We start from the raw sequence: 28,000 nt of genomic DNA, 5'->3' as shown, positions 1-28,000 counted from the left end.
GCTACGCGACGCGTACCCAATAAAGTGTCAGTAGTAATTTAATGTTAATTTTGCATGTGTTGTTAGGGCTATGTCTGATTTCTTGCGTAAAAACTATGGCAGTGGTTTACTCAAAAATTATTAGGTTTCCGGTTTCACAGATAATTTATGTACCTCTAAAGCCAGTTAAGTATTATTTCATTTACACGTTGTATACAAAACTTTGGATGTCGGATATCTCTTGGTAGCTTAAATAAGAAAACAATTTTTCTGAGAAAAGCAACAAGAGAAAAGAGGTTTCATTAGAGTAAAGTTCTAGTGCTAAACGATAGGTATTTTGTACACATAGTTTTTGGCCATTAAACGTTTGGCGTTAATTTCAGTAAAGTACAACCTTAAGTTAAAAACGTATACAGTAACTATAAATAAATGCATTACATATCTATCACAAACTGATTCCATTAGCATCCTTTTTCTCGACCTTTCCTTGTGACCTGAGGACTGCTTAAATCATTATAATTTTAATATTTTTTGTTGTCTTTTTTGTTTTAGAAACTAATTTTTGTGACACATAATATGTTTTTTTAAACTACATAATACTGTTTGAAGCAATAGTAGTAAGCCAACTAATCCTTTAGGTATAGCAGGGCATGCTTATAAAATACGATCTGAAATATATTACTTTGAAACATGCTTCAACCCAACATTTATATAACATTATCCTATCTTATACATTTTATTACACAGTCGCCCTTTCGTTACACCAAAGGAGACAGTCGATTCTGTCATGCAAAACGAGAATTAATAAATAAAGAAGTTCTTTGAAACTTGACAAAAAATCCACTAATGTTAGAAACTTAGAATCTATGGCAATCGAGATAAGAAAAGCTTAGAAACATGAGAACAAATTTTTTTTGGCTGCATTGAACTACGAGCCACTTCACTCCATATAGAACTACATTTTTGGACCGTCTCCTTGCTATATTGCTATCTATTATAAATCAACTTTTTATTTTACCAGGTTTTCTAACTGAGCTACCTTGAAAGGAATGTAAAATATAAAGGTATTGAGAGTTCCGACTTCTGCATCAACCAGCATCATAATTTTAAAGCATCAGCAAAATACTTAACACACTGTTTCATCTATTTTGTTTGTTTATAATTAATAATTGATGGACGAAACAGAGAGCCCACCTGATGGTAAGTGGAAAACCATCGTGTATGAACAGAGCTACACTTTGCTAGGCATGACAGAAACACCTCCTGCGAAGTGGACGAACTCTGACGCAAAAAGCTCTACAATTACTAAAACTTACTTAAAATACGTTTTGTGTACAGCTTAAGGCAATATTCTAATATAATTAACAGTATGGAACCATACTAAAAGCATCATTACACAATAAACATAAACAACACGGGCATAGTATGATGTAGGTATGCTTTTTAACATGTTGCGTTTTGCTACCTAGAATTTATCGTCGGTTCTTTGCATCTTTAAAATTTTTACAAAAGTACGACATAACATCTATCGCACATTAAATATCATAATCATTACTTCAACCGATAGACGTCCACTGCTGGCCATAGGGAGTTCCAATATCCACGGCCTTGGGCCGCTTGTTTCCAGCGGCTTCTAGAGACTCGTTTGATAGCGCATAGCACGGACAGCCGATGAACGTTAGAGTCCCAAGGTGCTAGAATGGCAACCCTACACCGGCAAACGCAGCGTTGGTCGGCCCTCAACAAGGTGGACAGACGACATCAAACGACATTAAATATAATAATTTAAAATTAAGCTATAATTTCGCACGTTTCCAATCAAATACCATCAAAGTCCGTGACCTTGTGGACAGTGGACGCTATCAAATGCAGAATAATTTAACGGATCAAATGCCCTTAAACGTTTAAAATCCACGGACTTGGAATAGTGCAAGTGCTGCCATACATTGGAATACTAAGGGCAGTAGTTTAGATCCGTTTCCTCGTGGCTCAGTGCGTGGGTAGAGTGAATCGGTCCGCGCTGGATCGAGCAGGCATTATCCTCAAAGCCAGTTTGCTGCGTCCGAAGGCAATACACGTAGCGACGCCGTGTGCGAACATCATCACTGCTGCGCAGAGTGCGACGAAGCCGAACGCTGACCCTGTAATAACAAGGACTTCTATTGTCAAGGCTACAAAATCCATAGGTACTAATATGCGAAGTGTGTTTGTTTGTCTTTTTTGGTCTTACTTTACGTGCTAACTTAGAAACCAGTCGACTATTTGCATAGAGTCAGTTGAAAGGACGGAGAGTAACATAGGCTGCTTTATATCCCAGAAAAAAAAGGGTTCCCCGGTATGTGTAAAAAATCGTACATATTAAAAAAAAAGTTAACCATGAACACTTCAACAACATGCTATAGTACGCCTATGGTATATGCTTTTGTTATTCTCTGACCACTATGCAACAAAACCGATCTCTTGCTCTGTCAAACCAAAACAAATCTATCCTACAGGAACCGTACATATTCCCGATGTTAAAATTAGCCTCTGCCGCGAGCCGCTATTAACATTAGAGGATTGTCCAATGTTCATACAAACTCAGAAGAGTTTCAGGACATTAAGTCACCTATGTATACATACCGATAATACTATATGATATAACCTACTGATTGCAAGAAATAAAATATATAATAAATATTACAGACTATAATCTATATCTGTGCCAAATTTTATCAAACGTTCCAGCTATTCGGTGATTAATATATTAAACATTCATCCAATCAAACTTTCGCATTTGTTATAAGTATTAGTATAGATTTGTTAAATACCATTTCTGTTATAGGCTGGCGTCAATTTTTGTTCTTTATGTTGTAAGCAAATAAGGAGTAATGAGGACTGAAAAGGCTTGCTGTTTTAACTAGACCTAAAAACAATACTATTTATCGTAATGGAATAAAGAGATTGGATTTCTGTTATAAGCTGAAAAATACTGCATTTGGTCGTACATAAGCAATAAATGATAATGACCATTTAACATTTTTAAATGATGGCATAAATGTATATGTTCCAGGATTATTATCTAAAGTAGTTTTATGATATACGCGGGTGGCAGAAAAAGTACCAAAGAGAATTTCTAATAAAAGTAGTCGTCAAAATATATTTTATATGTAGCAGGGAATTAAGTAGCATCGAGGATTTTTCTAATGAGTAGACGACAACATATGTTATAAATGTTTCAGTTAAATAAAAATGAGTTCACAATAATGCACACTACCGAAATTAAAGAAAAGTCTCAACAAGTAACAGGTGTAACTCTATGGAAAAAAATAATGGATGACGTGTTGGGAAAACTCACCAAAATAAAGAGTATCTAACAACAATATTTTATGCTATTAATAGGCGTCAAAATAGGTTCTATAAATTATGTCACAGGCAAATAAGGAAGTCACTGAGTAACTCTACTGTTAGGGATATAACGGAAACCCTGCCTGCCTGTCTATTGCAATTATGAAAAACATCCCTCTTAAGAAATAATGAAACAAAACATTTTGATCTACTTTTTGTACCTACCAATAAAATTTTATTAAACCTCCTCGCTCAGGTGTATCAAAACACAATCACATTCGTCACCATTGAAATATTTGCTAGCTATCGCGAAAAATAAACTCGATAGTCAATAGGTACTATGATTTCCTAGTATGGGTGTACGTGTTTATAATGAAATTTTAACCATTGGCAGTTTCATATCAGTTGTTTCTTAAAAGTTTAGTCATGTTATTCCAAAAATATAGCCACTCCATCAACCTGTAATGTTCCACAACTGGAAATTCTCTTTTAGATGCCTGCCTCTCTTATAGGTGACAGTTTCAGAGCTTAGTTCTACGCTTCTCCAAAATGGTTTGATGGTTGTTATCAAGTGGTATTTATTGGTATGACGCGTGCTCTCAGTCGCAAGGGGTGGAAATCGCCTTTTTTTATCTATACTAAGACTGCTATTACTTGCCGAGAATAATTTTGATAGCAAGAACCAAAACCAAACCAATCCATGATCCGAAGTTAAAAATTCCGTAGTTCAAAGAAACAGTTGGTCTAGATGTAATTTAATTAACATTGGAATTATCATATGTATAGCGGCAGTCCATTAGAGAAAGCCTCGGCCGCGGCTAGTTAACTGGCTTTTTATCTTACTGGTAAAACGTAGTGTTATATGCTGGTATGATGAACTGTCATGCCATTTACTTTGTATTGGATATTGGATAGAAGATTTACTTTGTATGAATCTGCGTGATAAACCGTAGAATACATTCTAACAAAGGTTATTTCGTTATTTCCTACGACGTTATTTCGTTAAAAACTTTCGTTACAATGCAAGAATAGATTTCCACCGTTATTCTGATGTAATGTACACCAAATATTTTGTCCATTTGAGTCAGACTATGGTTATAACTACATTCGTCAACTTAAAACGAAATCTATGAGGGTCTCATAAACTCCCTGGTCTAACAATAAGTCCTGCAGATCAAAAGTTTTGTTTTCTAACGTAATTTAATATTCAGCGAGGAATAGATGAGTGCTAGTAATTTGCAATGAACCGCTTGGTTGTTAATATCTATGAATTTTAATTCATACTTTGAAATGATTTTGGTTTCGGTAAGTTTTGATACACCTTTTTGGTAGGTATATTTAGATAAATAGCACAAAGAGGCGGCACCTAAGTTCATTAAATCAATTGATGTCAAATATAATGTTAGAGATCACGATGACAAGTCATCACCTAACCAGTTCTAATTGACATCACTGTATCATACCCCTGGACGTTCTTACTGTTCGCCATGGCTATAACAATTATAAATTATGAAAAACAGTAGCTCTAAATGTTATGTAGCCCAAGGCCACAGAAAAATAAGTATACTCGTAAGTATATATAAAAAGCTAACAGGGGTTTTTACCTGCGTGATATAAGCTTGTTGGATAGTAAATAAATAATAGCGTATCAAGGAAAGGACTTTTTGAACAGAGCTAAGTGTCAATAGTTTAAATAAACTCAGATAATTTTCGAGTTAAAGGGCTGCCAAAGTAGCTGTTTTTAGAGATACCTACAGCTAAGCCCGCCTGGTCTCTTTCCGGTCGTGTCGGATCTACTGTCCTATCGGACTATGAGCCTGAGGGAATAGAGAGTGCACTTGTTTTTGAGCACACAATTGTGTGTGACAATAAATCTCCCGCGTCGTTGTAAAATACCTCTGGCCACCTCCGCTGAAATCGGTCAGGTTTATATATTTATTTATTCAACTACAATTCCATTACAATGTCTTATAGATAATAATTGTTATATCTTTAAAAGAGACTGTCAATATAATGTTAACATTTGAAATAGAACCCTGGGAGGGCGCTGGAACCAGATTGAGATTTTAGAGTTACCTACAGGTATATTTTGTCCCGGGGTCTATCTCAAACATGGCTTTATTATAAAGGTTACTTATTCTTCACATGAATCTTTATATTGTTTAGTTTTAATTTTCTATTGTTGAAGAACGAATACTACTCCATATAATTAATCGTAAAATGTTCTTTCTTTCTTTTAAGTACGATTACAACTTACTTAAGTCTACAGCTATTGGTATTGTGTAGCAGAGGGCTACGTTCATACTATTTATGCTGTTTTACATATATGGAATATGTGAAATATAGGTTATTCCTAAATAAAAAAGAATATAAACACAGTTTTGTAGAATTGTCGGCACGCGAATTATACGTAGCAAATACAATTTTATAAAAATCTTAAAATAACCTACAAAAGTGCCGCCCTGTGTTAATCAACCTAGGTAGGTGGTAGGTGTTAAGCCTCAAGAGCCAATAATTACACTGGCAACCACCTTCAGAACGGATTACAGCAATACTGTGTGGTTGCAAAATAAGCATGGCGGTACTTAGTGCTTCTCCGGACGAGCTCTGTCACAAAAAGCTGTAGGTACTAATACTTACATAGTTAAGTAACTTATGCGGTTTATTCCAATCAAATGCCTGGTAACGCGAAAAACGCCCTACAGACCGGAACACAGCAATGCCGATTGGTGGCAGAAATAAGCATGCCGATAGTAAGTTCTTCCGGTCTCTCTCTCTGCTTTACTCTGTCTCTATTACTACTTACATCATACATGGTAAAGTAACTTACCCGGTTTATTCCAATCAAGTGCCGGGTATATGGCTGGCAACCCAACTCGATCTGTACCGCCAACCGCCCAGTAAAACGCGCTGAAGACGCCATACGCGAGGCCTGCACCAGCTCCGAACAAGGCATGAGCGGCACGCACTGGGTGCGCTGTTAAAGCCAACTCCAGCAGCATTACAAGTGAATTGCCACCGTGTACTAGCAGGTTTAACGTGTTGATCTCGTGGATTCCTAAAAGTTTCAATATAATCCTCACTTAACATAAATGGATTCGATTTTAGTCCTCTGCTGGACATAGGTTCTTTTGCAGGGAGTTCCAAAAACCACGGTCCTAGGCCGCTGGGAGCCGCTACCTCGGGCTATCAACGTCCATCGGGTCTCCGAACTACGTGCGACGCCTATTGCCCCTTTAGCTTCGCGACTCGCTCGTTACTCTTGTTCTTCTTATTTCACGGATTCTAGCATGCGATGTTGCAATAGAGTGCATGAATTAATGAATAAACTCTTGAAGTACACCAAGGGAAAAAAAAATAATTGTATGTATCTTTGTAAGAGCGCATAATAAGTATATGTAAGTAATAAAATATGTATTTTTAAGTCCTTTTTATCTAAAAAAAATAAAGTTGCAAAGCACCTATGAAACTCTTTACTTGATAGAACTCTTAAACTTCGATTTAAGCATCTTTCCATCCTGTTATTTCTATGTAAGTTTACAGTATCTATATATTTTTTAAACAATTACTTAATTACAATTGCTTATGTAACTAGCACTGTTTCCTACTAATTTTTAATTGCCTATCAATCTCTACCACTGCCAAGGGTAATGGAAAGAGATCTCATAAGTATACATACAGATGCGTCTCCTTGTCTATGGATGTCTTTATAATTATTTTTCTGGTACTTACTAATTAAAAAAAAGTGCAGGTTCCTATGAAAATAATTTAATAATAAATCGGCAGAAGAAATAAATTAATGTTTCATGTCAAAAACTGCATACTAACGCAAATAATGCACCTGTGTTACGTATTTAACCTGCGAGTTCGCGTTCTGCGTCACAATATGACGTAATATTTGAACACGTTTATCGCGATAATCGATATGGTTAAGAATTCCGGTTAAAGCGAAACACGAGAGTTTATGAATATTTTATAATATAGGTATGAGTATGGGGCTTTGGCTATACACTTTTCAATATTCCATGTGACCCCGTCTTCACGTGGTGTAGGCTGCCTTGCGACGAGGCACATGAATGTTGGATTGGATGGGTTTCTCCCAAGACAAGACCAAAGGTCGAAGTGCATGGTAGACATCGATGCTTAGCAGATACCGGAGCCTCTGAAGTCCCAAAATTTACTTAAAGCTGCTACTAAGTGAGGTTTTAGTAAGATAACCAAATAACCGTCTGGTTCGTCTAGTGAGAGGCCACTAAGCGATTTAGCGTTTAGGTACAATGCCACGAGACTTTGGTTGCGTAATGGAGATATGGGTTGGGGCCCGCTGCTATTTCAGACTTCATCATTATGTGAGAATGCAGTCATGGGTTAACTAGTAGTGGATTAAAAACAACTCTGATTTCTCCCCCATAAAGTCGAGTATCATGTTTCCCATATAGTCGAATTCTCGACTTTATCTCTCCAGCAATAAAACTTACTCGGATCGTGCACAAGGGTCCAGTAAATGAGCGTGATGACGAATGCCAGGTCGGTCGCGATCGTGTGCGTCAGCCAATAGGCACGACACAGTGCGGGAGTTCTCTGTCTACGTGGCATCGGGATTTCTTCGTCTTCGCATGCTAAAAATGCAGATAAACTTAATATATTGGATAGGAATACGAGTTCTTGATATGCAATTTATATTTAAAATATGATAAATAGACAAATCTCAGGTATAAGGGCGTGGTGTTGTGTATTTTACGCCCTTCAGACCGGAATAAAAAATTGCAATAATGCTGCTTGGCGGAAAAAAAAATGGAGGTATACTACCAAAAAACGACTCTGCTGTATTATTTGTGTTTTGTTATACTTCCGAGCCATGTAATGTGATAAACGACTAAGACACCGGGAGTTATCTTTGCATCCTTCGAGCCCATGTAGGACCGAGGTGCATCGATAATGCAGTCGTATACACGAGTACATCAAAATACCCACCAACTCAATGTCATGAACATTGGTTGTTAATCAAATATAATTTTAACTGTTTCTTGAAAACTATGTATTAACTATTAAATATTTATTATTGTTTTTGTAAAATCCTAATCAATTTAATAAAATATCTGGCAAATATAAATTTATAGTTATCAAAAGGTTGGATATTTATCCACTTTATAAAATTACTGTAACAAATGCTAAAATTACCGATACAAACTGTTCTAATCTTACTTCTGCCAGGGATTTTGAGCAAGAAGATGTCATGGATTTTTATTTGTACGAGTTCGTTGTCCGAGGCCGTACGTAGGTAACAAAGAGATATTCTATTTCTTGCGGATTATAACGAAGTAAGGTTCTTTCTAGTTAAGGTCGTTGTAAAATACAGCTCATATAGTAACAACTAACCGGATGACATGTCACCCACATGCGGCCGGCACATCAATTACCGTTTGTTACGGCATCGGTTCGGACGTCAGTACAGGAATGAGGAACCAATAAGGATAATTGTGACGGGTGGCCGCTTACTGGGAGTTTAATTGACGCGAAATTGTATCAATCAACAGCACATTGTAGGGCTGTCAAATAGCCTAAATTCAAACTCTCGGAGTAACCGTATAGTTGAGGTGATTTTTTACCTACGTTTACATATTCGATCACGTGAAAGTTAACTTCTATTTATATGGAATCAAAAGGAATACAAAATCTTACACTAGGCATCTAGTCATCATTATGAACGCGTTACGGCTCACACAGGGCACGGGTCTTCTCTCAGAATGAGACGAGTTAAAGCAGTAGTCCACGCTGGCCAAGTGGGAATCACAAGACTTTGCACGCCTTCTAGAACCGTTTGGAGAACTCTGAGACATGCCGGCCGAATTTTGAATATTACGGCATAAACTGTCAAATTAGAATTTCCTATCATAAAACATTTAGTTAGGGGTTTTCAGCGATTGTCTATGAAAGACAAAGAATGTTCGCCCAACTCTCAAAACCTACATAAATGTTGAATTTTAGATTTCAAGGTACTGTTCACCTATCGACTATGACTTCAAGTGTAAGTAACGTCAATCGTCATATATTTATTTTACTTTTATAGTACAAGAGACCAATGCTATACTGACAAGTAATGATGAAATATATTTTATTATACAACTGTAGCCATGACATTGGATGAAATTCACTGTCACGCATACTTGCGGATACACAAAAGTTGCAATAACTGATATGATCACATTGAATATATTGTTTAGAAACTCCCACGGTCAGTTTACTGTTAACTTATTTTGAAATTTTATTATGCGAAAGAAATAATTAATTATTAATATGAAAGGTAAACAATAATTAATAGCTATTTTATTATATTCTTGATTTTAAATATTACATCAGAATTTTTAAAATCAAGAATATATTAAAAATATCATACCTAATTTCGATTATTTTACTAATCAAGTTCACTGTTGAAGTTCACTGACTAGATGAAACTACATAATTTATGGATAACTATAACACAAATGAATAAAAGATGACCATTAAATGTTCTAAAAGACATTATATAAAAATAGTGTACTATAGTGGTACTCTGCGAATGTTGAAATAAAGGTCATTCAATAACGAATTGAAAGAAAAGACATGATGAATTGGCTATTCTTATATAGAGCCTACTATGCATTTAATACATGCACTTTTATTTTTAAATTCAATACAGTAGTGTCCAAAAGAGTAGACGCGCGCAATTATGAACTGACCACCGATTAAGATACAATTATTTCGAAATGATACGTGTTTGACACACCTTGGCTTCCTAAATTTTTAAATAAAACATCAACAATATTAAAACATTACTACTTTGAACGATATTGGTAAACTCTCTATGTTTTTTTTGGCCTTCTGAAAATTGAAAAATTTCGTTTATAAGTTTAAAATATAGACTGATAGCAAATGAACTAAAACAAATGACCATAATTATAATAACAGCTGCCAAGCGGCAATAAAATATTTAAAATTATAAAAGTTTTCATCTTAAGCCTAGAGGACAGGACAAGACTGGCTGATTTCCTGATCAGGACTAATCTGGGATATAAGTGATAAAGAAAAATAATTGAAATCTTATAATCCGTGGACCAAAGGATTTTTTTACAAAGGAAACTGTGTGCCTACACAGCTATCCGAAAGTTCGCTTTACACACTAATTTAATATTTGCCACACGTGATCACAGTATCAAAAGCAGCATTTGATGATTGTGTTGACACGCGACTCATAATTCAAGTTAATTGTTCCGAATGATTGTCGGGAATTCTTTGAAATGCTATCATACGAAATCACACAAAAATCCTTGACATTGCTTTAATCGCTAAATACGCTCAAACATAGCCATTGAATTAAGTGCACTTTTAAAGATCTCTTTCTCTATATTCTCGTTCCAAATAATAAGCCAACCAGCTTCGGTATAGCAATTGTGTTATCATAATAATATATCTATCCATGCATTCAATTATTTATCCTCGCACTATTGCAGGAGTAATTGCAATTTTAAAGAACATATAATATAATTAGCCTCGAACGTATAGCTAGTATGATTTTAATTATTTTGACCACCGGTTTCATGGCTGATAACGCTCGTATTGCCCTAATCCTAAGGTTGCCTGGCGAAGATCGATACAAAGCGATATACGGCCGCCTTTCTACTTTTATCATTGGATTTCTAGGGTAAAAAATAAACAATAGTTGTTTAGTTTTAAGTCGATCTTTATGTTTAAATTTATTAAATTATTATTACATCTAATAATAATATAATAAATATCTATTACCAGTAAATAATATTTGCGTAAATTGTGTTTATTACAACCTTTTATGTTAGGACAAATATCAGCAAATCGTAAACTGTTGCAATCACCACAGTGACAGTCCAGTGTCTCTTTAGAGCCCATATTTAGCTTTATATCAGATAATACTTACGTAAATTAAATGTTTTATGGTTTCTGTAACGATGGACAACCGCCAGTGCCAGACCAGCTTGCATCACGACGAGCAAGTACCCCCAGTTTGTGAAATAGATGAACCATTTGAAGTAGTTCAACTCGACTTTCGGTCCTTCATATAGACGCGGTAGACGTTGACAGGCAAAACTTGAAATACCGATTGAAAGTACAGTAAGAAATAGTAGCCACCTGTAAACAATTAGAAAGGATATTATACATATGTTAATTGTTTGATTGCTGATAGATAGATGGCTAGTATAAGAATAATAACGATGTTTATTAGAAGTGTCAATTTCTAATATATATCGTTGACTAGTTTAAAGTGCCATTCTTTTATTGTGTTATTAGTGGAAAATGATACTATAATTTTGAGATTTGACGAATTGGATGCAAGGATGGCTAAATCTCTGTTATAAGCCAAATATTGGTTATAAGCCAATAAAACTAAACTCTACTAATAGTTTTCAGTATATATACTTTACATATTTAAAGAACGAATCGAAAAATTATTGAACGATCATTCCTTCCTTGCAGTAATAAAGCGATACATCAAAATGATTTTTTGCATAGAGTTTATTGGTTCAGAAGAAATGCAAGGTTCCTATGGGACCACTCTTCATGCTTGAATGGATTTTGTTTACATTCGATATTGAGGTATTCTAGTTCTTAGAATAATACAAAAGGATGTTTCTTTGGAAAGTATTAACCTTAATCACAAGAGCGAAAGGAGGTTTGCTGTTGTCCATTATAAAATAGCTTGGATCATATAAAAGTGTTCGCACCGATAAACGAGGTAAAATGTAGCCGGGCGTGTTCCGTCTTGCCATTGGCAACAGGCAAACACATGAGGTGGCGAATGCTCCAAGTTGAGAGCCCTTCTGCTGGCCTGCCAAATCCTGCCCAGCATTGCCGGCTTACACGTTTTCTTCATTGCTGGGGAATAAAATAAACTTTTAATTAAAATGTATCAAATCTTTTGTCAAGGATTCAAAGAGTTTTCAGAGTTGCACCAGTAATTTTTTAATACTAAACTGTGAATGAACGCCACCCAGCACCCCCTCCTATTTCAGGATCGAGCTCTATCCCCGTAATGCACCTCGAGCTTTTAGAAGTTATGTGCGTGTTAAGCAATTAAATATCACTTGCTTTGACGTTGAAGGAAAACATCGCGAGGAAATTGGCATACCTGAGAGTTCTCAATACTGTTCTCAAAGCTATGTGAAGTCTAGCGTTGGCCAGTCTGGAGGGCTATGGCCTTAACCTTCTTAATAACCTTTTTATAGGAGACCTGTGCCCTGCAATAGGTCGAAAATGTATTGATAATGATAACTTATTAAGTTTAAGTGACAAAGGCCGCCCATTGGCCCCGTAGCTATATACTCCGTGTATATAGCTCCAGGGCAAATCGGGTTCCAAAGGTTCTGGACTAGCTAGTCCAGATGTATGGGTGTGTTGAAACACACAGCAAATACACCCATAAACAACAAACAGCATTTGTAAACCACTCATACTAGATAGAAATACGACATTACAAGAAACTGCCAGACACCTGGTCCAAGGTCCTGACGTGTGGAAATTTCTTCTGATTGAGATAGTGATGGTAATGTGGTAGAATCTATGTAAAACTGTGGCTGTTTGATTGCGTAGGTTTTATAGTTCAACTTGCAAATGATTTCAGTCTTTTAGTATATCCATTTTAATTTTAGATATACCCACTGTTTATTGAACTGAAACTTTTTATAACCAAACCGAAACAATTTATACAAATTTGGATTATATTTACATGAAAAACATACCTGTAAGTATTTTGTAAAATAATGTTCCCATTGATTAGGTTTGCCATAATCCAGTATAAAGTTTGTTCGTCGCAAAGCTACTAAAATGCGTAAAATGCTCTCCTATAAACTTATTTAACGAAGTTAAATTACTGACACCCAAAACGATTTTCGTTTTAGCCACTTGGGGTGACATATTTTTATATTCCCTTTGCCTGTGTTTTTATTTGATTCCATAAAAGGGAAAACTGAATGAAATAATTTGGTATATATTGGTATTGGTTTGGTTTTTATATATTTAGTAATTTTCCTGAGTTTATCGTCATTTACAAACCAATAACAATCTTGCTTTATTTATTTATTTAAGTAATAATACATATAGATGGAAATAATAATTACAAACTAAAATTAATATTTATAATAAATATAAGCCGTCTTTATTTTGCTTTATTAAACTATTATCAACTATATTTGTTTAACCATGCACCAAATAATAATTTATTTAGGAAAAAACTGAAGACTTGGCTTGTCGAGAAGGCTTTCTACAGTTATAATGAATTCTTGGATAGTAAAATATTGTGAAGATTGACTTTACTTATTTGTTATTATAGAATAATATTATAATGAATTTATAAAATTATAATATACATTTGCATGAGACAATTTATTATTGAATAATTACTTTGTGACGTATAATATTAATATTTATGAATAAATGACTATTGACTATTGACTATTGACTATTGACTATTGACTATTAATAGTAGTTTATTTTTAGATTTGTATCCTTCTTAGTAATTTAATTGACATATAATCCGGCGCTGCGCAATTATACATACTTTTTGTTACAGGCTGGCTGATACTAACATATTAAATCAATTCTGGATCAAAGGGAACGATGATTGTTCTGCCCGGATACGACAATAAGTTGACAGACTGTTGTCTTCATACAAAAGGCTTAATTTATAGCGCCATTTGTACGTCATACATAGAGAACGCTACGTATTATTTATAGAATGAAAAACTGAATAAAAATCTATATCTATCTATTATGAATGTGCGTTTTTATAATTCTAAAAACATACCAACTTTACACCAGAAAGCAACACTGAGTTAAAAACATAACAATAAGTAGTCATATTGTGTACTCTCTTTTAACTATGTTTCCAAGTTCGCCCTAGAACCTAGACCCAGTTAGAATATATACATCTATGATGGCATCAGTGATATTGAACTTGTATGTTTTGTAATTCACATAAAGCAAAATTCCGATGGTAGATACATTTTGCATATCGATAAAGACATGTATTGAAAGCTTTATTGGATTTAAAGTCATAGTGATAACAACGGATGGGGCTGTAAAACAACGACGTGGCATTCATAAGACACTTGTAATTACTTGAATCAGACTTTCTCGTTACGAATGTAGAGATTGTAATAAGGAAACCATTTCATTGATGTGTTTTAAAAACGTACATTTCATATCAGTAGTTAATTACTCGACTCCATCCGCGTGGAATTTAGTCCATAGACTTGTGTTGGGTACTAAGATGACTGATGAATACTTTTATGAATAATAAACACAAATACTTATAATATACAAATAAACACTAACAAACCTAACCGAAAACTTGCATGTTCAGCACACGAACATTATCCAGTTGTGGGAATCGAACCCACGGCTTTCGACTCAGAAAGCAGGGTTGCTGTCCATTGCGTCTATCGGCCGTTAACCATGCAACGACGTATCTTGTAACAAGCTTTAAAGTTGCATAATTTCCCTCACATGTGATATGAAAAGATAAACCTTCCTCGACTTTTGTTCGTTAGTGACTCATGACTGTCAGCTGAAATGACGATTTTTCTCAGTAACTCTTGTTCTATATCGATAATCGTTTCCTACGCTTAGACTAGATGTGGGGATTGTGGTAAAATAGTGAACCGTGACAGCAATGTGTTGTATATGCTTAAGCCTTGATTTAACCAAATAAATTGCGTGTCGAATTAAGAGTGCTAGCCGTGCCATGTCACAATATTAGCAACGCCATGTCTGCGATGCTAATTGCCTGCTAAAATATGTGTATTTAATGTCTAGATTTATTTATAAATTTTTCGATTTTTTGTTAATAGTGTCTTGCGAATTATTTTCAAATAAGCATTCCGACTTAGAGCTATGTGTATGATGAAAAAGTTGATTGTCTGTAAATTCGGTTTACTGACGATAGTTAAACGTGACAACGTCATAAGAGAATACTGATGGAATGGTTGCATTTTTCAAAAGAAAATTTAATTGTTATTTGTTTGATAGATATTTTGTATGGATATAGAAAGAAAATAGATTGAAATCACAATTGAATTGATCAAGTTACATTTATTTGTACGCATGAATACAATTATGTAATTGTTTTTACAATGTACATAGTTTCTATCATCATCGTTGCTATAAACAATTGACACCACATTTACTTTTCACTGCACTTCATACTTGACGAAAACATGTAAATGTATTATTGTATAGCAGCTATCCACGCGGACGCATCGCTCACTCAAGTAAGAGAGAGACTGATGTCGAACGCTGCTGAGCGCGGAGGCCGATTGTGCCTCTTTGTCGCTCGTTCCGCGCTCTTGCTTGCACTTCAAGTCTTAAATGGAACGCCTCAGTGCAGGGTAACGCCGCATGTTGTCATGTTTTTTCGTGCGTGCAGCCGGCTCTATCGAATTATAAGACGTTGTCACGTCAAAAAACAGTAAATACGTTTTACATTTAAATCGATACTTTTCACACTTGTCTCGTCAATTGTTACCTTTCTATCATTACAAGTTATCTACCTACATTTTATTAATCAAGCAAAACGTAGTATGAATACATACATGTCTACGGCTTGCCAACACTATGCTGAAATAATAGACGATTGACAGTCTGAATTACCAGTTCTTAGGCCTGTGTCGGTAGTCGGAGCAAACATTAAGCATGATCGATTGCTACTTTGACATTGTTACAGTACGTAGGCAATAATTATAATTTTTAACTTACCAGTTACACTAGTGTCTCCAACTTTTATCTTCTTTGCATGCTTCAGTACGTATAGTTTCATATAGTTGTTAATTTGGTGTTTAAAGTTCAATGATCGACAGCGGAAAGACTTCAATGGTTAATAAAGCGTAGTGATGAAATTATACATCGACACGAATCATACATACTTCATTCTATTGTGATATTGCATTATGTAGTTCTTCCATTGAATATTTGTATAGATCGTAGAATTAAGTGTAAATGGATGACAATGTGCACAATACCAGTGTCAATCGATTCAGCATTGGCGAGCGGATGGTAGGAGTTGTGATAATTCGCAATAAGTGAGATGGATGTGCATTAAAAGGAAACGTTAATATTTCCTCTTATATTAGTGTTTATGAAAGAGCGTTCCCTCAAAAATGATCGTGATATTTCGGAAACTCATACAGAATTGCGCAATTGTAGAATCCCTAAAGAGTATCAGGAAATTCTACTAATCGTCACTAAATGCAGAAATACCATTAATAGATATCGCTACTGTTTTAAATTAAAAATATATTGTTGTTTTGAACTCTACCTAGGTACTTTGATATCGCTTAACTATTGATTGTTTTAAATGACTGCAAACAGAAAAAGATACTTGATTATTAAGTAGCATATATAGTAATTATTTTTTTTGGATAAAATGATATGCGAGTAGGATTTATGTTTGCGTCACATGACCTATTCTAAAATCGAAAAACCCTGTTATACAACAAAGTTGCGGATTAAATACTGTGTTGATACATTTGTTGTTAAAACATTTTTAAAAGTGGACTTTTAAAAATGTGGTTCATCTCTCTAAGGGTAAAAAATGACCGTTGCCCAAAGCCTATCATAACTTGTTGATTGTGAGTCGAGACAGTTCAAGTGAATGTCAATGTTTGAATTGCAGTCAATTGGTTACACTTGTTGTTGAGCGGTTGCCGATAGATACTATACTACCAATTGGCCACCTGCTCCAGCTTCAGTTATGACATTGTTCAGTAAACGACCCGACTTCAGTAAAGGGCAATTAGTCTAGTCGTAATTGCGGCACAATTTTTATTTATTCAATGATAGGACTGAAGCTTCACCTTAATCATTAAGGGCGCTACGAAGTTAGTAAAGTAGGCAAGAAATATTAGTATTCCGCTTCATTTTATAATTAAGAAGGGTCTAGGGTTCGTTATGTTAGACTGCAGATCATGAGGCATCGATCGCTGGGTCAGGATAACGGAAAGTACTTATAGGGTTTTTATCATAATATTCTTAGTAAGTAGGTAGGTACCATCCCGGAGTTTGGAAATTGGCGGTGATTCATCCTCGTTCCTCAGAGAGCACGTTAAGCTTGTGCACTTGATCTTTTCGGTCGTGTTGAATATAGGACTATAAGAGTGAGGGAATAGAGAGTGCATGTGTGTTCGTAGTTAGCAAATCTCTCTGGAGATGTGGCCGAAATCGGTCAGGAAAACTGTGTTTATAATCATCAGGAAGACGAAGCAGGAAACTCGAAAAGGGATTTTCCTGTCTATACGTCTGAAAAGAGGAAACAGCTCATCGCATTGGGTTTTCTAAAAGTTATCTAGTTTCAGGATTTCCTTAACATTTTAGTTTAAAAGTGAATAAATACAAATCGAATAATACAAATCCAATCTAGGGCAGTAATATGATTAGAAAAGGTAACTCCAATTCATAGGACTAAATTGAGTTTATAGTTAGCCTCGTATTTAATGTTGCATAAATTATCCTGACATATAAAGTAGATTTTCCACGAATAAATATAAGAAACATACATATATACTTATACATACCATAAATGCATATGGTTGGAAATTTTTTTAATGTTCTTGAAACATAACTCATTTATAACATCAAGGTTTTTTTACAATTAATGAATTTTTTAGTGACCAAGTTGCTTGGAAGTAGTCTGAGAAGAACAAGGATTATTAAATGGTCAACTGTTGATGTTGGAGAAGAATAAAGCAGTTGCTGAGTTTCTTGCTGGCTGGAATCTGCAACCCGAACCGGTGGTCGATCACATTAAGACAGACTTGACATTTCAAAAGTGCTTATAAAGTAAATTGACTTTGAAATGGAATCTGAACGAAATGATAATGATTTTATATTTGATACACGTAGATTTAATACCTGTTGTGATTGCACACTAACAAATGCCTGGATTAACACTTGGCAATGATTGAATTACTACAGACTGACCACCTGGTTCGAGTTCCGTACTAGAATTGACAAGGATAAAATTATTAATAACATGATTATTATATTAGTTGTTCAACTGAGATCGGTACTCTAATAAAATTGAGGTTAAGTACGTAGAAACTTAGGCCCTCCAGTCCAGACTCCAGACAGTATAATGACTAAATGAGTAATAGTGTTTGAATTGCGGTTTTAATTGGCTCTTACCAATTGCGCGGTTGCTAATAGAAAGAAACAACTAATTGACCACCTGTTCCTAATACATGTATAGAATCATCAATAAAAGGCAAATAAACTGTTCTACGACAGAAGTTGAAAGCAGACAAACTTTCAATTTAAACCCAAAAAAACTAATGAAGAAGCTTCAGGCTGATTCTGTATCTCAGTAGAACCAGATTTAGCTAGCCACTGTAGAAAGTTACCACCAAATAACCTGTAAAAATCCATATTTTGCATGTTGAAATAAATAATAAATAAACGACATTACACACATCGCTCTCTAGCCCTGAAGTAAGCGTAGCTTATGTTGTGGGTACTAAAATAGCTGATGAATATTTTTATGAATATAATACACAAAAATACATATTATATATAGATAAACTTCTAAGCCGTTTAATAACATTCCACAGTGTGTCAACTGAGATATGTATCTCAGTTGACACACTGTGGCCTGCTGATGTTATGGTTAAGGCTACATTGTTGTCCTCATAAACTTATTATTAAAAAGTAAACGTTTCCGTTAGATTGTTCTCTTCAAAGCGGTATTGTTGCAAATTCTGGATCGTTTTCAGTTATCAGTATAGAACGCAGTGTGAATTTATAAACGAAGAGATATCCAACTTTCCCATCATTTGCATCGGATTTCTTTATAGATTCGACAATTAATTGTATGTATGAACTTAGGATCTAATATACAATATGATCATTATACCTAGTAAGCTCACAAATAAGTAACATATTAAATCAATGATTTTACTTGTGAACCACATATTGGGCATCTATCTAAGCTTATTTTAACTGATACATTATGCAAAATCCTAACTAACATTATAAGTGCGAAGTGTGTAATTTTTTTTGTTCTTCCTTCACGTCCTAACTAAGCCATCAATCAACTTGAATTTTGGTTTTACACATAGAAATAGTTAAAAGAACGTTGAGCAACAAAGGCTACATCATCATCATGATATCAACCCATTACCCACTGAAGGGCACGTGTCTCCTACACATGAGAAGGGTAGTCCACCAAGCTGGTCCAGTGCGGATTGGTGGACAGTACAGATTGGGGGTGCATTGGTGAAGGCTACTTTAGTCCTGGAAAAACATCAATTTCTCAAGGGTTGATATAGAGAGAAACTTTCGTATTTTACACCAAATATCGTCCTTTTTTCACGCCATAGTATCGAAAGACTAGTCTTTTTTTTTTGGCATATACAAAGTTGAAAGGACAGAGAATATATGTTATTTTCTGTCCTTCTACTTATGATTCTGGAAACATGAATTTACCAAGGGAGATTTAAGGGAAAGTTGTTCGATCTCCTTTGCTTCTTTGAACGGAAAAATAATGCACGTAAAAATATAACTAAAATAAATTAGAGATTGTAGACAAAATTTATTTATTATATTTGTAGCTGCACGCCACGGTATTACCCGTGGTGAATTAATAATTTCTTGCAATTACGTGTACAGATTATAGACTGATTTACCGCGGGTAACACCGCAGGGCGCAGTTGGTGCTACTTGGGTTGTACTGTGTATAGATACAATGAGGTAATTATTTTGTGTTCTAGATTTAAAAAGCTTCGCGAAATAAACGTTTGTTTTTTATAGACGAGTGCGTGACAGTTGTGTACAGCATTATTGTTGACCTCGATGTGTGTGTTATATATTCTCGCAATTTATTTTAAACATCATCCATAGGCACGTGTTGATTGGCAACAAACGGTTTCAGCACCGGTTTCTGAAACGCTGATCTTTAATTCTCCAACAAGATAAAAACTGATCGTTTTTTGAGAACTGCTTTGAGCTACCTTTCAGATTCTTGGGGAAATTAATTTAATCATTGGTCTGTTTTTTACGTAATTATAACATTTTTAAGTTGGTATTTAGTTTATCTAATTTAGTTCATCGGAAATAGTACTACTCTTGGTATAGAGTAATTTTTTTAGGTTTTATTAACTTTGGTTTTCACCAGATTTGTTTTCACACGTACAATGGAACTTGTAATATTACCTGTTGTAGAACCATTCATCTCTGAAATTATTGCTATAGTTTTTAACGAAGTAAGTACGTAATAGGATTAAAATAGTTTACTAATTTACCACCTAACATTTAATTGTTAGATTATTGTTAGTGCAATATACCTAACTCCTACATATTTCCGGCGAGTAACATATTATGTTAGGTTCTAAAAATTTTGTGACCCAAATTCTTAAACTAGATGTACTAATTTTTATTCATTGGGACGTTTTTTTATAACTCGTTCAATTGCCACAAGGGCACATTATTTTTGTTTCGTTCAATTACAATATGCGTGGAAAATTGAATGTTCTTACATTTCAGATATTAGTAACGGATTTCACTTTACATCAGGAGATATAAATTTTTTGTAACCGTATTTCGACCTATAGAAGGCGAATCTAATATTTTCATAAATACTGTATGTATTACCTACTTTCATTGGTTTATGATTTTAGTATTGCCTACTCCGTCATTCTAATTAATCTAGGTAGGGCAAGTCTATTTTAATTTTTACCCTTTTATTTTTTTCTTATACTGATAAGTATAATTTATAATATTAATTCTTATTGTCTACGTCTAGTGTCAGTGGAACTGGGTTGACGTTAGGCTTGACCTATATTGACTAGTGACCTGTGGTTGATAATTTAGAAAGTGAAAAAAATAGTTAGTAATTATTGTTTCCAAATTCAAAATTAAAATTCTGAATTGATTTATTTATGTAGCCCTACTTCATAAGCACTATTAGAACGTCAAGTATGTCTGTTTGTAGTGACACGGGTTCGGAGAGCTGATTTAACCGAGAAGAGCCAGAAAGAAACTCGGCAGTTTTATTATTATTTATTTGTTTACAAAAAAGAGATAAAAATGTTTACATGAGTCTTCACAACTTTTCGGTGTGCTGTACAATCCTCTTTATTAAAACTAAACATAAAGAAAGAAAGGTAACTCAGATAAAAATAAACAACAATAATTTAGTTGCTCTTTTCCAATATCAACATTTACAACCATTTTTCTTTCTTGCGGGAGATGAAAGCGGAGCTGTTTTTTATGTAAAAATTATGTTAAATTATTGGAAAAAAAATTGTTCTTTTATTTAAAGTTCTTTACAATGAATCGAATTACACAGGTTTCTTAAAGAAATTTGTCTTTTAATAAGTATCTACTATTATCCACCAATCCGCACTGGGCCAGCGTGATGGACTACGGCCGTAACCTTTTCTCATTGTGGGAGAAGACCCTTGCCCCGCAGTAGGCCGGCAATGTGTTGATATCATGATGATGATGTTGATGACAATCTACAAGTTACAAATTATATTTATGCTGCATTGATTTAATATGTTACTATGTATGCTGCCATTTAACTTAGTCTAAGAGAAGCTTATCAAAAATAAAGAGAAGTTGGACACATACAATCATATGGAAATTTAATTTTACCTGATTTCACTTGAAGGAGGGTAACATTGCTCGGATGTATGTATTTATGTCTATTCCTTTGGTGCAGGCTGTAACCTAAACGGGTGGATGGATTTTAATAAATGAGTCGCTGTTAGGAGCTATATTTATTGAAGTTCTGGGAGTGATACTAAGGTGTTGTAATCACAAAAACAAATTAGCAACGAAAACATAACTTAAAAACTCGACTACGCAAACGTACAAGGGATAAGTTAAATGCTAACAAATAAATTAAAGTGTCAAAAAGGTGTTGCAGACTTTATTAGTTGTGAGTTTTGTGTGTCGCATACTGTGGATACCTTTTAAAAACCCTACTGAATCCACTAAGTTTAATTTTGTTGGTAATTGGTAGGTAGAATCTATACATATAATAAAATCGTAGACTAGCCGTGTCTGTAGGTACATTGCATATTTTTGCAATAGGATAACTGGGTCACGTTAGAAATAAGCAATAGAACGTAACAGTACTTAGTGCTAGGGTGCAAAGGCGGACTTATCAATAAAACTGATTTAACGGCTACCCGAGAGTGCGAAGCCGATAAAAATGCAATTTCCCGAAGTTTTCTCTCTTTGTCTATGTGTCTCTGTGTTTGTTTGTCTGTATGTCTATTGGTTTGTGCATGCCACATGCAAAAACTACTGAACGAATTGAATGCAATATAATACATTTATAGCCTATACTTTGGATTCAAATAAAAAATACTTTTAATCCCGAAAATAATAGGGTTCTTTCGGGACATGCAATGAGAGTTTATGTGGATTTTACTTCATAGACCTGCCATTCCTAAACCGATTTTCACAATTCTTTTTTCACTGTAATGGCTGTATTATTAGTTTAATTGTCAAAATTTCGTGTCAAATGTCAAAATCTTATCAAATTAGTGTATTGTAATCGGTTTTCGATATGTTGTAAGTTTGAACGACATCAGACCATTTGAAGAGGTTCAAAATCAAGTCCAAAGGAGTCCGTTACAAACATACATACAGGTGAAGCTGTAAAAAACGGCCATGTGCAAGTAAGATTCGCTGACTGCGGAGTGAGGGTTCCATAATGTATGATGTACTCCACTGTATGATGTATGATGTATGTATTCCACTAATTGATGATAAACGATCTATATTTTTTATATATACATCTGTCTTCTTTATGTGTACAATAAAGTCGTTGAAAATAAAATAACTGTGAGCCGTGAGGATAACTATCCTACTAATATTATAAATGCGACAGATTGTAAAGATAGATGGATGGATGAATGTATGGATGTTTGTTACTCTTTCATGCAAAATTCCACAACAAAAACTTTACAGTAATATTAGGTAGTGTATATAAAGTAATATTAGGTAAAGTATCACAATATATTTTAAGGAAGTCTGAAAAAAAACTGCCATTAGAGTTATCTTGGCGTGCGTTGCGTCGAAATCGAATTTTAGTATATATTTTTAACTATTTGAGTGAACTAAAGAGCACGATGTTCTTTCTTAATATAATTCACGGCTACTATTCGTTGTAAATTATAAAAGCTGTAATCAAAGTAACATTAAATTAACCTTCAATCCTTCAAAGTGTGTCCTATGTACTCACTTCAGTTTCATTGCATATTCAGAAATATCTACAATTTTCTGCTACTGCTACTGCCAGACATCTCTGAAATGAACTGTTCCTACGGGATGCTTTAAAAATAAAAACAAACGCGGACGAAGTCGCGGGCAGCTGATAGTTAGTAATAATTATAGTAATTTTCGCCATTCTTGCGTAGTCGGGTTTCTTTATACATGATTTATAATATTTGAATTTATTTGTGCAGTCTCAGAATTAAGATATGTTCTTTTGCGTGTTTAGGTTAATTAAACTGATCTGCTAGTTCATTTAATAATATTGTTTTCGTATCATCCTTAATATAAAGTTGTAGGAAAGGCACTACGATGTTTTACGGAAACGTGCTTCAGAGCTACTTGTTGGCTTGAATTTATATTAAAGAAAACTATGACAAGTAAAAGCCAACCAACGTTTATAGTAAGTATCTTGAGTAAAAGTTAACCAAATATAAGCAACCTCACAGTGTATCATGTTTGACTGACATAGTAATAGAAGTAAGGATGCTCTGTTCATATTTTCAATTTGGTTTGTCGTGAAGGAAAGCTACAGTTTTTAAGTAAACAAATATCTAGGTATAAATAAAGATATTGGCCAAAGAAATACGACCTTCGTGCATGAGTTCTAGTAAGAATCAAAACAATATTTTCAAGAATGTTATTCGGTAGCAAACAATGCAACACAATACAACGTAGGTATCTAGACTTACACAGATCCAATTTCGGGAACCTCATCCTTCGTATTGTACCTATTCAGTTATCAAGTTCATTAGAATTGCGCTGTATCGGAAACAAAACAACAACAACTACAACAACATATATTATGTTATTCCAAATATTCGTATTTCTAAAAAAGCAAGTGTTCGTATTTCTCCGTGTTGTTTATAAATTGAGGAGGACATTCGTCATAGCGCGCAGGCGCGCAGCCCGAAACCCACTGCGGCGTGAGCCGGGATGTCAATATCGCGCATAGTCTAAGAGCGTGCAGCGTCGGGCCAACCATCTAGGAAAACTTCTTTAATCAAGAGTTTTCATACTTAATTGATATAATACTCGGATGTAGTAGTGGAATAGCGTGTTTTACTCTATGAAAATTGTTTGTGGGAAGGTCTTTTTGCTGACATGTCGTTTGTTTGCGGCACTTGCCATTGACTTAAAGATGCTGATCGCGGAGTATAGCAAATTAAGCTTAATTTTCATAATATATTTTGGATTTCCGCAAAGTGCTTCTATCCAATAGCAAAACAGCGCTATAACGTTATATTGTCTCTAACGCCTTAATCCTTTCATCTAAGAGAAATGTCCTGCTGTAGCTAAAACCACAGTTTTTCTGCACTTTATACTCACGTGATAACAGCAACACCGGGTCAGATTAATATTTTAGACCATAAACTAATATGAATCCCAGTCAGTCGAAGCAATTTATTTTTAAATTTCACTGATTAGCTTCTTGGGAAATCACGTGCTTCCTACTTTGAATAAACCGTTTCGAATAACAAATGAGGAATGAAATATACAAAAAGGTAAATTTGATTATAACTTTTGAAACAAACTTGTAAAGTTGGTAGCTGGTAGTTGGTAGGTCTTCAGATAACCCAGTGAAATAAGACCTTGAAAATTAGACCGTGCCAAAGTGCCGTACGTATAGTCACCAGCTCTCAAGCTATAATAACCCTCTATTGCTTTGCCGCCTCGATTGGTATTAATTCTTCCATGGCTAAGTGGTCTCATGGCAATGGCACGGCAACTCCAGTCAATTCCTACAAATATTTTTCCAAACAATCGATTAATAAGCATATTTGCTCTAATAAAAACAAATGGGCTTCTGATTTGTTACAATTGGTGTGACCGCGAATTGGTAACCGTTATAATCAGTAAGTTGTTATTACCCCGAGGGGGTCCATACATCCGCTGACACGTGTAGCTTGTATTTAGACTAGGTATTGATTATTCTACCAACTGGATCAATACTCAATATGAGCCAGTGAGATGTTCTGGCTCCTGAAAGAATAAACTCCATGAATCCGGCGTAAAAATATGCGGCCCCTATTAATTATTACAAAGCTAGAGCTATAATAGGCTATTCCGGACTTTAAAAAGAAGGAGCTAGTTATTGTGTTCCTTTTTTAAATCGAGGTACGAGCTCCTTTTTTCATTCGCTACGGGAAGCTATAAAATACGAAAAGGAAATAGGTCCCATTTAAATTTCGCTTCTTTGACTTTATCCCTATCAATTTACCCTTGATAGGGTTAAAGTCAAAGTAGCTTAGGTAGGTAGTAGGGCTTTTTTATTAAGTTGACATTTTGAAAAGAAACCTCATTAATTAATATAACTGATCCATGTCTCTTACAGTGATAAGAGTTAGATAGGTACTTAATATTTTGTTATATCTTATCAGAAAGGCATCAGGAAAAATTTTCAAAAAAAGTTGCAGCATGCAACACCATGTACACCAAGTAAATTTACTTATATATTACTAGCGTACCGACTAGATTTTGCTTTATTTTATTTAAACAGTAAACTATTCTCTTCTCTTCTATTCTTTTCTCGAGCGGGTGAAGATCATTATCTACACCCATGTACACCCAACAATAGAATATCATCATAGTAAATAAAAGCTGTTTGTGACAGTTCGAAAATAGGTGTGCTCCGATCGTCACCAAACTTTACAGGATTACTCGCCAGGTCAATCCGGAGATTACCTGAAAGTTTCATTGAAATCGGTCCAGCTGTTTCGGAGCCTATACGGAACATACCCACACACTTTCTCTTTTATACTCGTATAATATATAGATGATAGAAGATAAAGTAGGTACTATAAAGTATTATTAAGTGTATTAGGTATTATAAAGTGTCACATTGAATTTTGCACTTTATCTAAACTCATGAGCTTATGCATCAGGCCGGTAATGAGTTCACATGATGATCATATTAACCCATTACTAGCCCACAACAAGGCTCGCGTCTCCTACCACAATAAGAAGGATTTACGTCATAACCCACCACGCTGGCCAAGCGCGGATTGGTGGACTCCACACACCTTCGAGAACATTATGGAGATCGGCCAGGCATGCAGGTTTCCTCACGATGTTTTCCTTCACCATTAAAACAAGATATATTAATGGCTTCAAACGCACATAACTTAGAAAAGTTAGGGGTGTGTGCTAAATCGAACTGGGCCTCCCGGAAGAGAAGCCGAAGTCCTATCCTTCATCAGCTTCATCAGCCTATTATGCCAGCATGAAGAACATTATTGATTTAATTACACAACGCGTGGTGGGCACCTCAGCTGTTCATCTGATGTCTAACGGTGACAAAGAGCGCATGCGCGATTTATATTCTGGATTAATATTCTAAAATCTCTAATTTCTTTTCTCCATATTTATCTCTATCTCCTCTACATTTTTCTTTTCTTTCATGTAACTGAGGCAGTGCGATTTAAGATCGTTTTGTCAGATTTAAGTTTCATTGCCACGTAATATACTAGTCTTTATTGCTACCGAATACTTATTATTTTATGTTTTGTTTACAAAATATGAAAGCAAAATGAACTACTTTAACCAAATACCTGCCAAGACTCAGCGAGTATTTCAAAATATTTTTTTTATACATGAATGTTTTCGATTAGTTAGCTCGATTAATTTTTAAACTGAAATATATTTTCGCATTCCACTTGGTATGCATGCCATTGGTTTGCCATCCCTGACTTAGGACATACTCACCTAGTGAACTACGTGGGAGAGCAACAACCGAAATTAAGTAGGTCCTAGTCTATTTAGTTATTAAGAACTTTAAGTCTGAAATATATGGTTCTATATCGCCTACACCTTCGTTGTACAGTAAAAATAACTCTTAATAGCTATAATGAATTTTTGAAAAAGGTTTAGGTTCGTAAGTGCTAAATTTGCTATTAATAGTCTTACAAATACTGAGTCTTAGTCTAAACTCTAACTCATATACATACTACACTATAACTAATTATAATGTAAGCAGTAGTATTTATTCTGCTAATAATAGTTAATTTTGTCATAATTCTTCAGTAATAGAATTTCCTTTTTATTATTTAAAATTATTTTCTTCTTAATTTTTTTTAAATTCATACATATTTACGGTACTTATGTGAGGATACAGACAAGATTTATTCATATAATTTTTTTTCAAAAAGATTTACATAAAACCACCTGGGCAGGTACTACGAAAAAATTCTTAGTACCTGTCATTAGATCATGGAGAGTAACCTAATTAAAATATTTTACGATTCACACATACCTGTATCGGACGAGTCCAAGGGAACGAGCACTAAATGTTTACACATTTTTAAATATCAATCGGTATTTCGTGTTGTTTACAATTTGTTCGCGCAGTTTACACAGTGTCACATGTTCCTCCCGGTAGCGGCGAGCCGGGCGCGTGTGTGCATATGCACTAGCC

The 28,000-nt window shown here is 34.8% G+C and overlaps 1 protein-coding gene across 3 annotated transcripts; it reads right to left on the bottom strand.

The window, feature by feature from the left end:
• LOC120632904 (protein rolling stone-like) lies at positions 1-28,000 on the bottom strand. 3 transcript variants are annotated; one of them, XM_039902942.1, is made up of 7 exons: positions 24,279-24,430; positions 21,958-22,032; positions 12,042-12,192; positions 11,237-11,448; positions 7,785-7,925; positions 6,137-6,364; positions 1-2,120 (listed from the first exon to the last, which is right to left on the bottom strand). In XM_039902942.1, the coding sequence occupies exons 1-7, from the start codon at positions 24,301-24,303 to the stop codon at positions 1,969-1,971; spliced, it is 984 nt and encodes a 327-aa protein (XP_039758876.1). In that variant the 5' UTR covers positions 24,304-24,430; the 3' UTR covers positions 1-1,968. The 3 variants fall into 3 exon arrangements, with proteins under 3 accessions (XP_039758876.1, XP_039758883.1, XP_039758890.1); XM_039902949.1 differs by lacking the exons at positions 21,958-22,032; positions 24,279-24,430 and adding an exon at positions 27,839-28,000; XM_039902956.1 differs by lacking the exon at positions 21,958-22,032 and having other exon boundaries at positions 24,279-24,429.

The sequence above is a fragment of the Pararge aegeria genome, chromosome 2, assembly GCF_905163445.1.
Source record: "Pararge aegeria chromosome 2, ilParAegt1.1, whole genome shotgun sequence".
NCBI classification, from domain to species: Eukaryota; Metazoa; Arthropoda; class Insecta; order Lepidoptera; family Nymphalidae; genus Pararge; species Pararge aegeria.
This window is presented reverse-complemented; position numbering and strand designations above follow the sequence as displayed.

Coding starts and splice junctions, on each gene's coding strand:
- LOC120632904 (XM_039902942.1), bottom strand. CDS start 24,303: ATGAGGTTCCCGAAATTGGATCTGT. Junction 12,193..21,957: donor CCTCCTTCAAGTGAAATCAG/GTAAAATTAAAT, acceptor TTTATTCCCCAG/CAATGAAGAAAACGTGTAAG. Junction 7,926..11,236: donor CCATAAAACATTTAATTTAC/GTAAGTATTATC, acceptor CTGCATTTTTAG/CATGCGAAGACGAAGAAATC.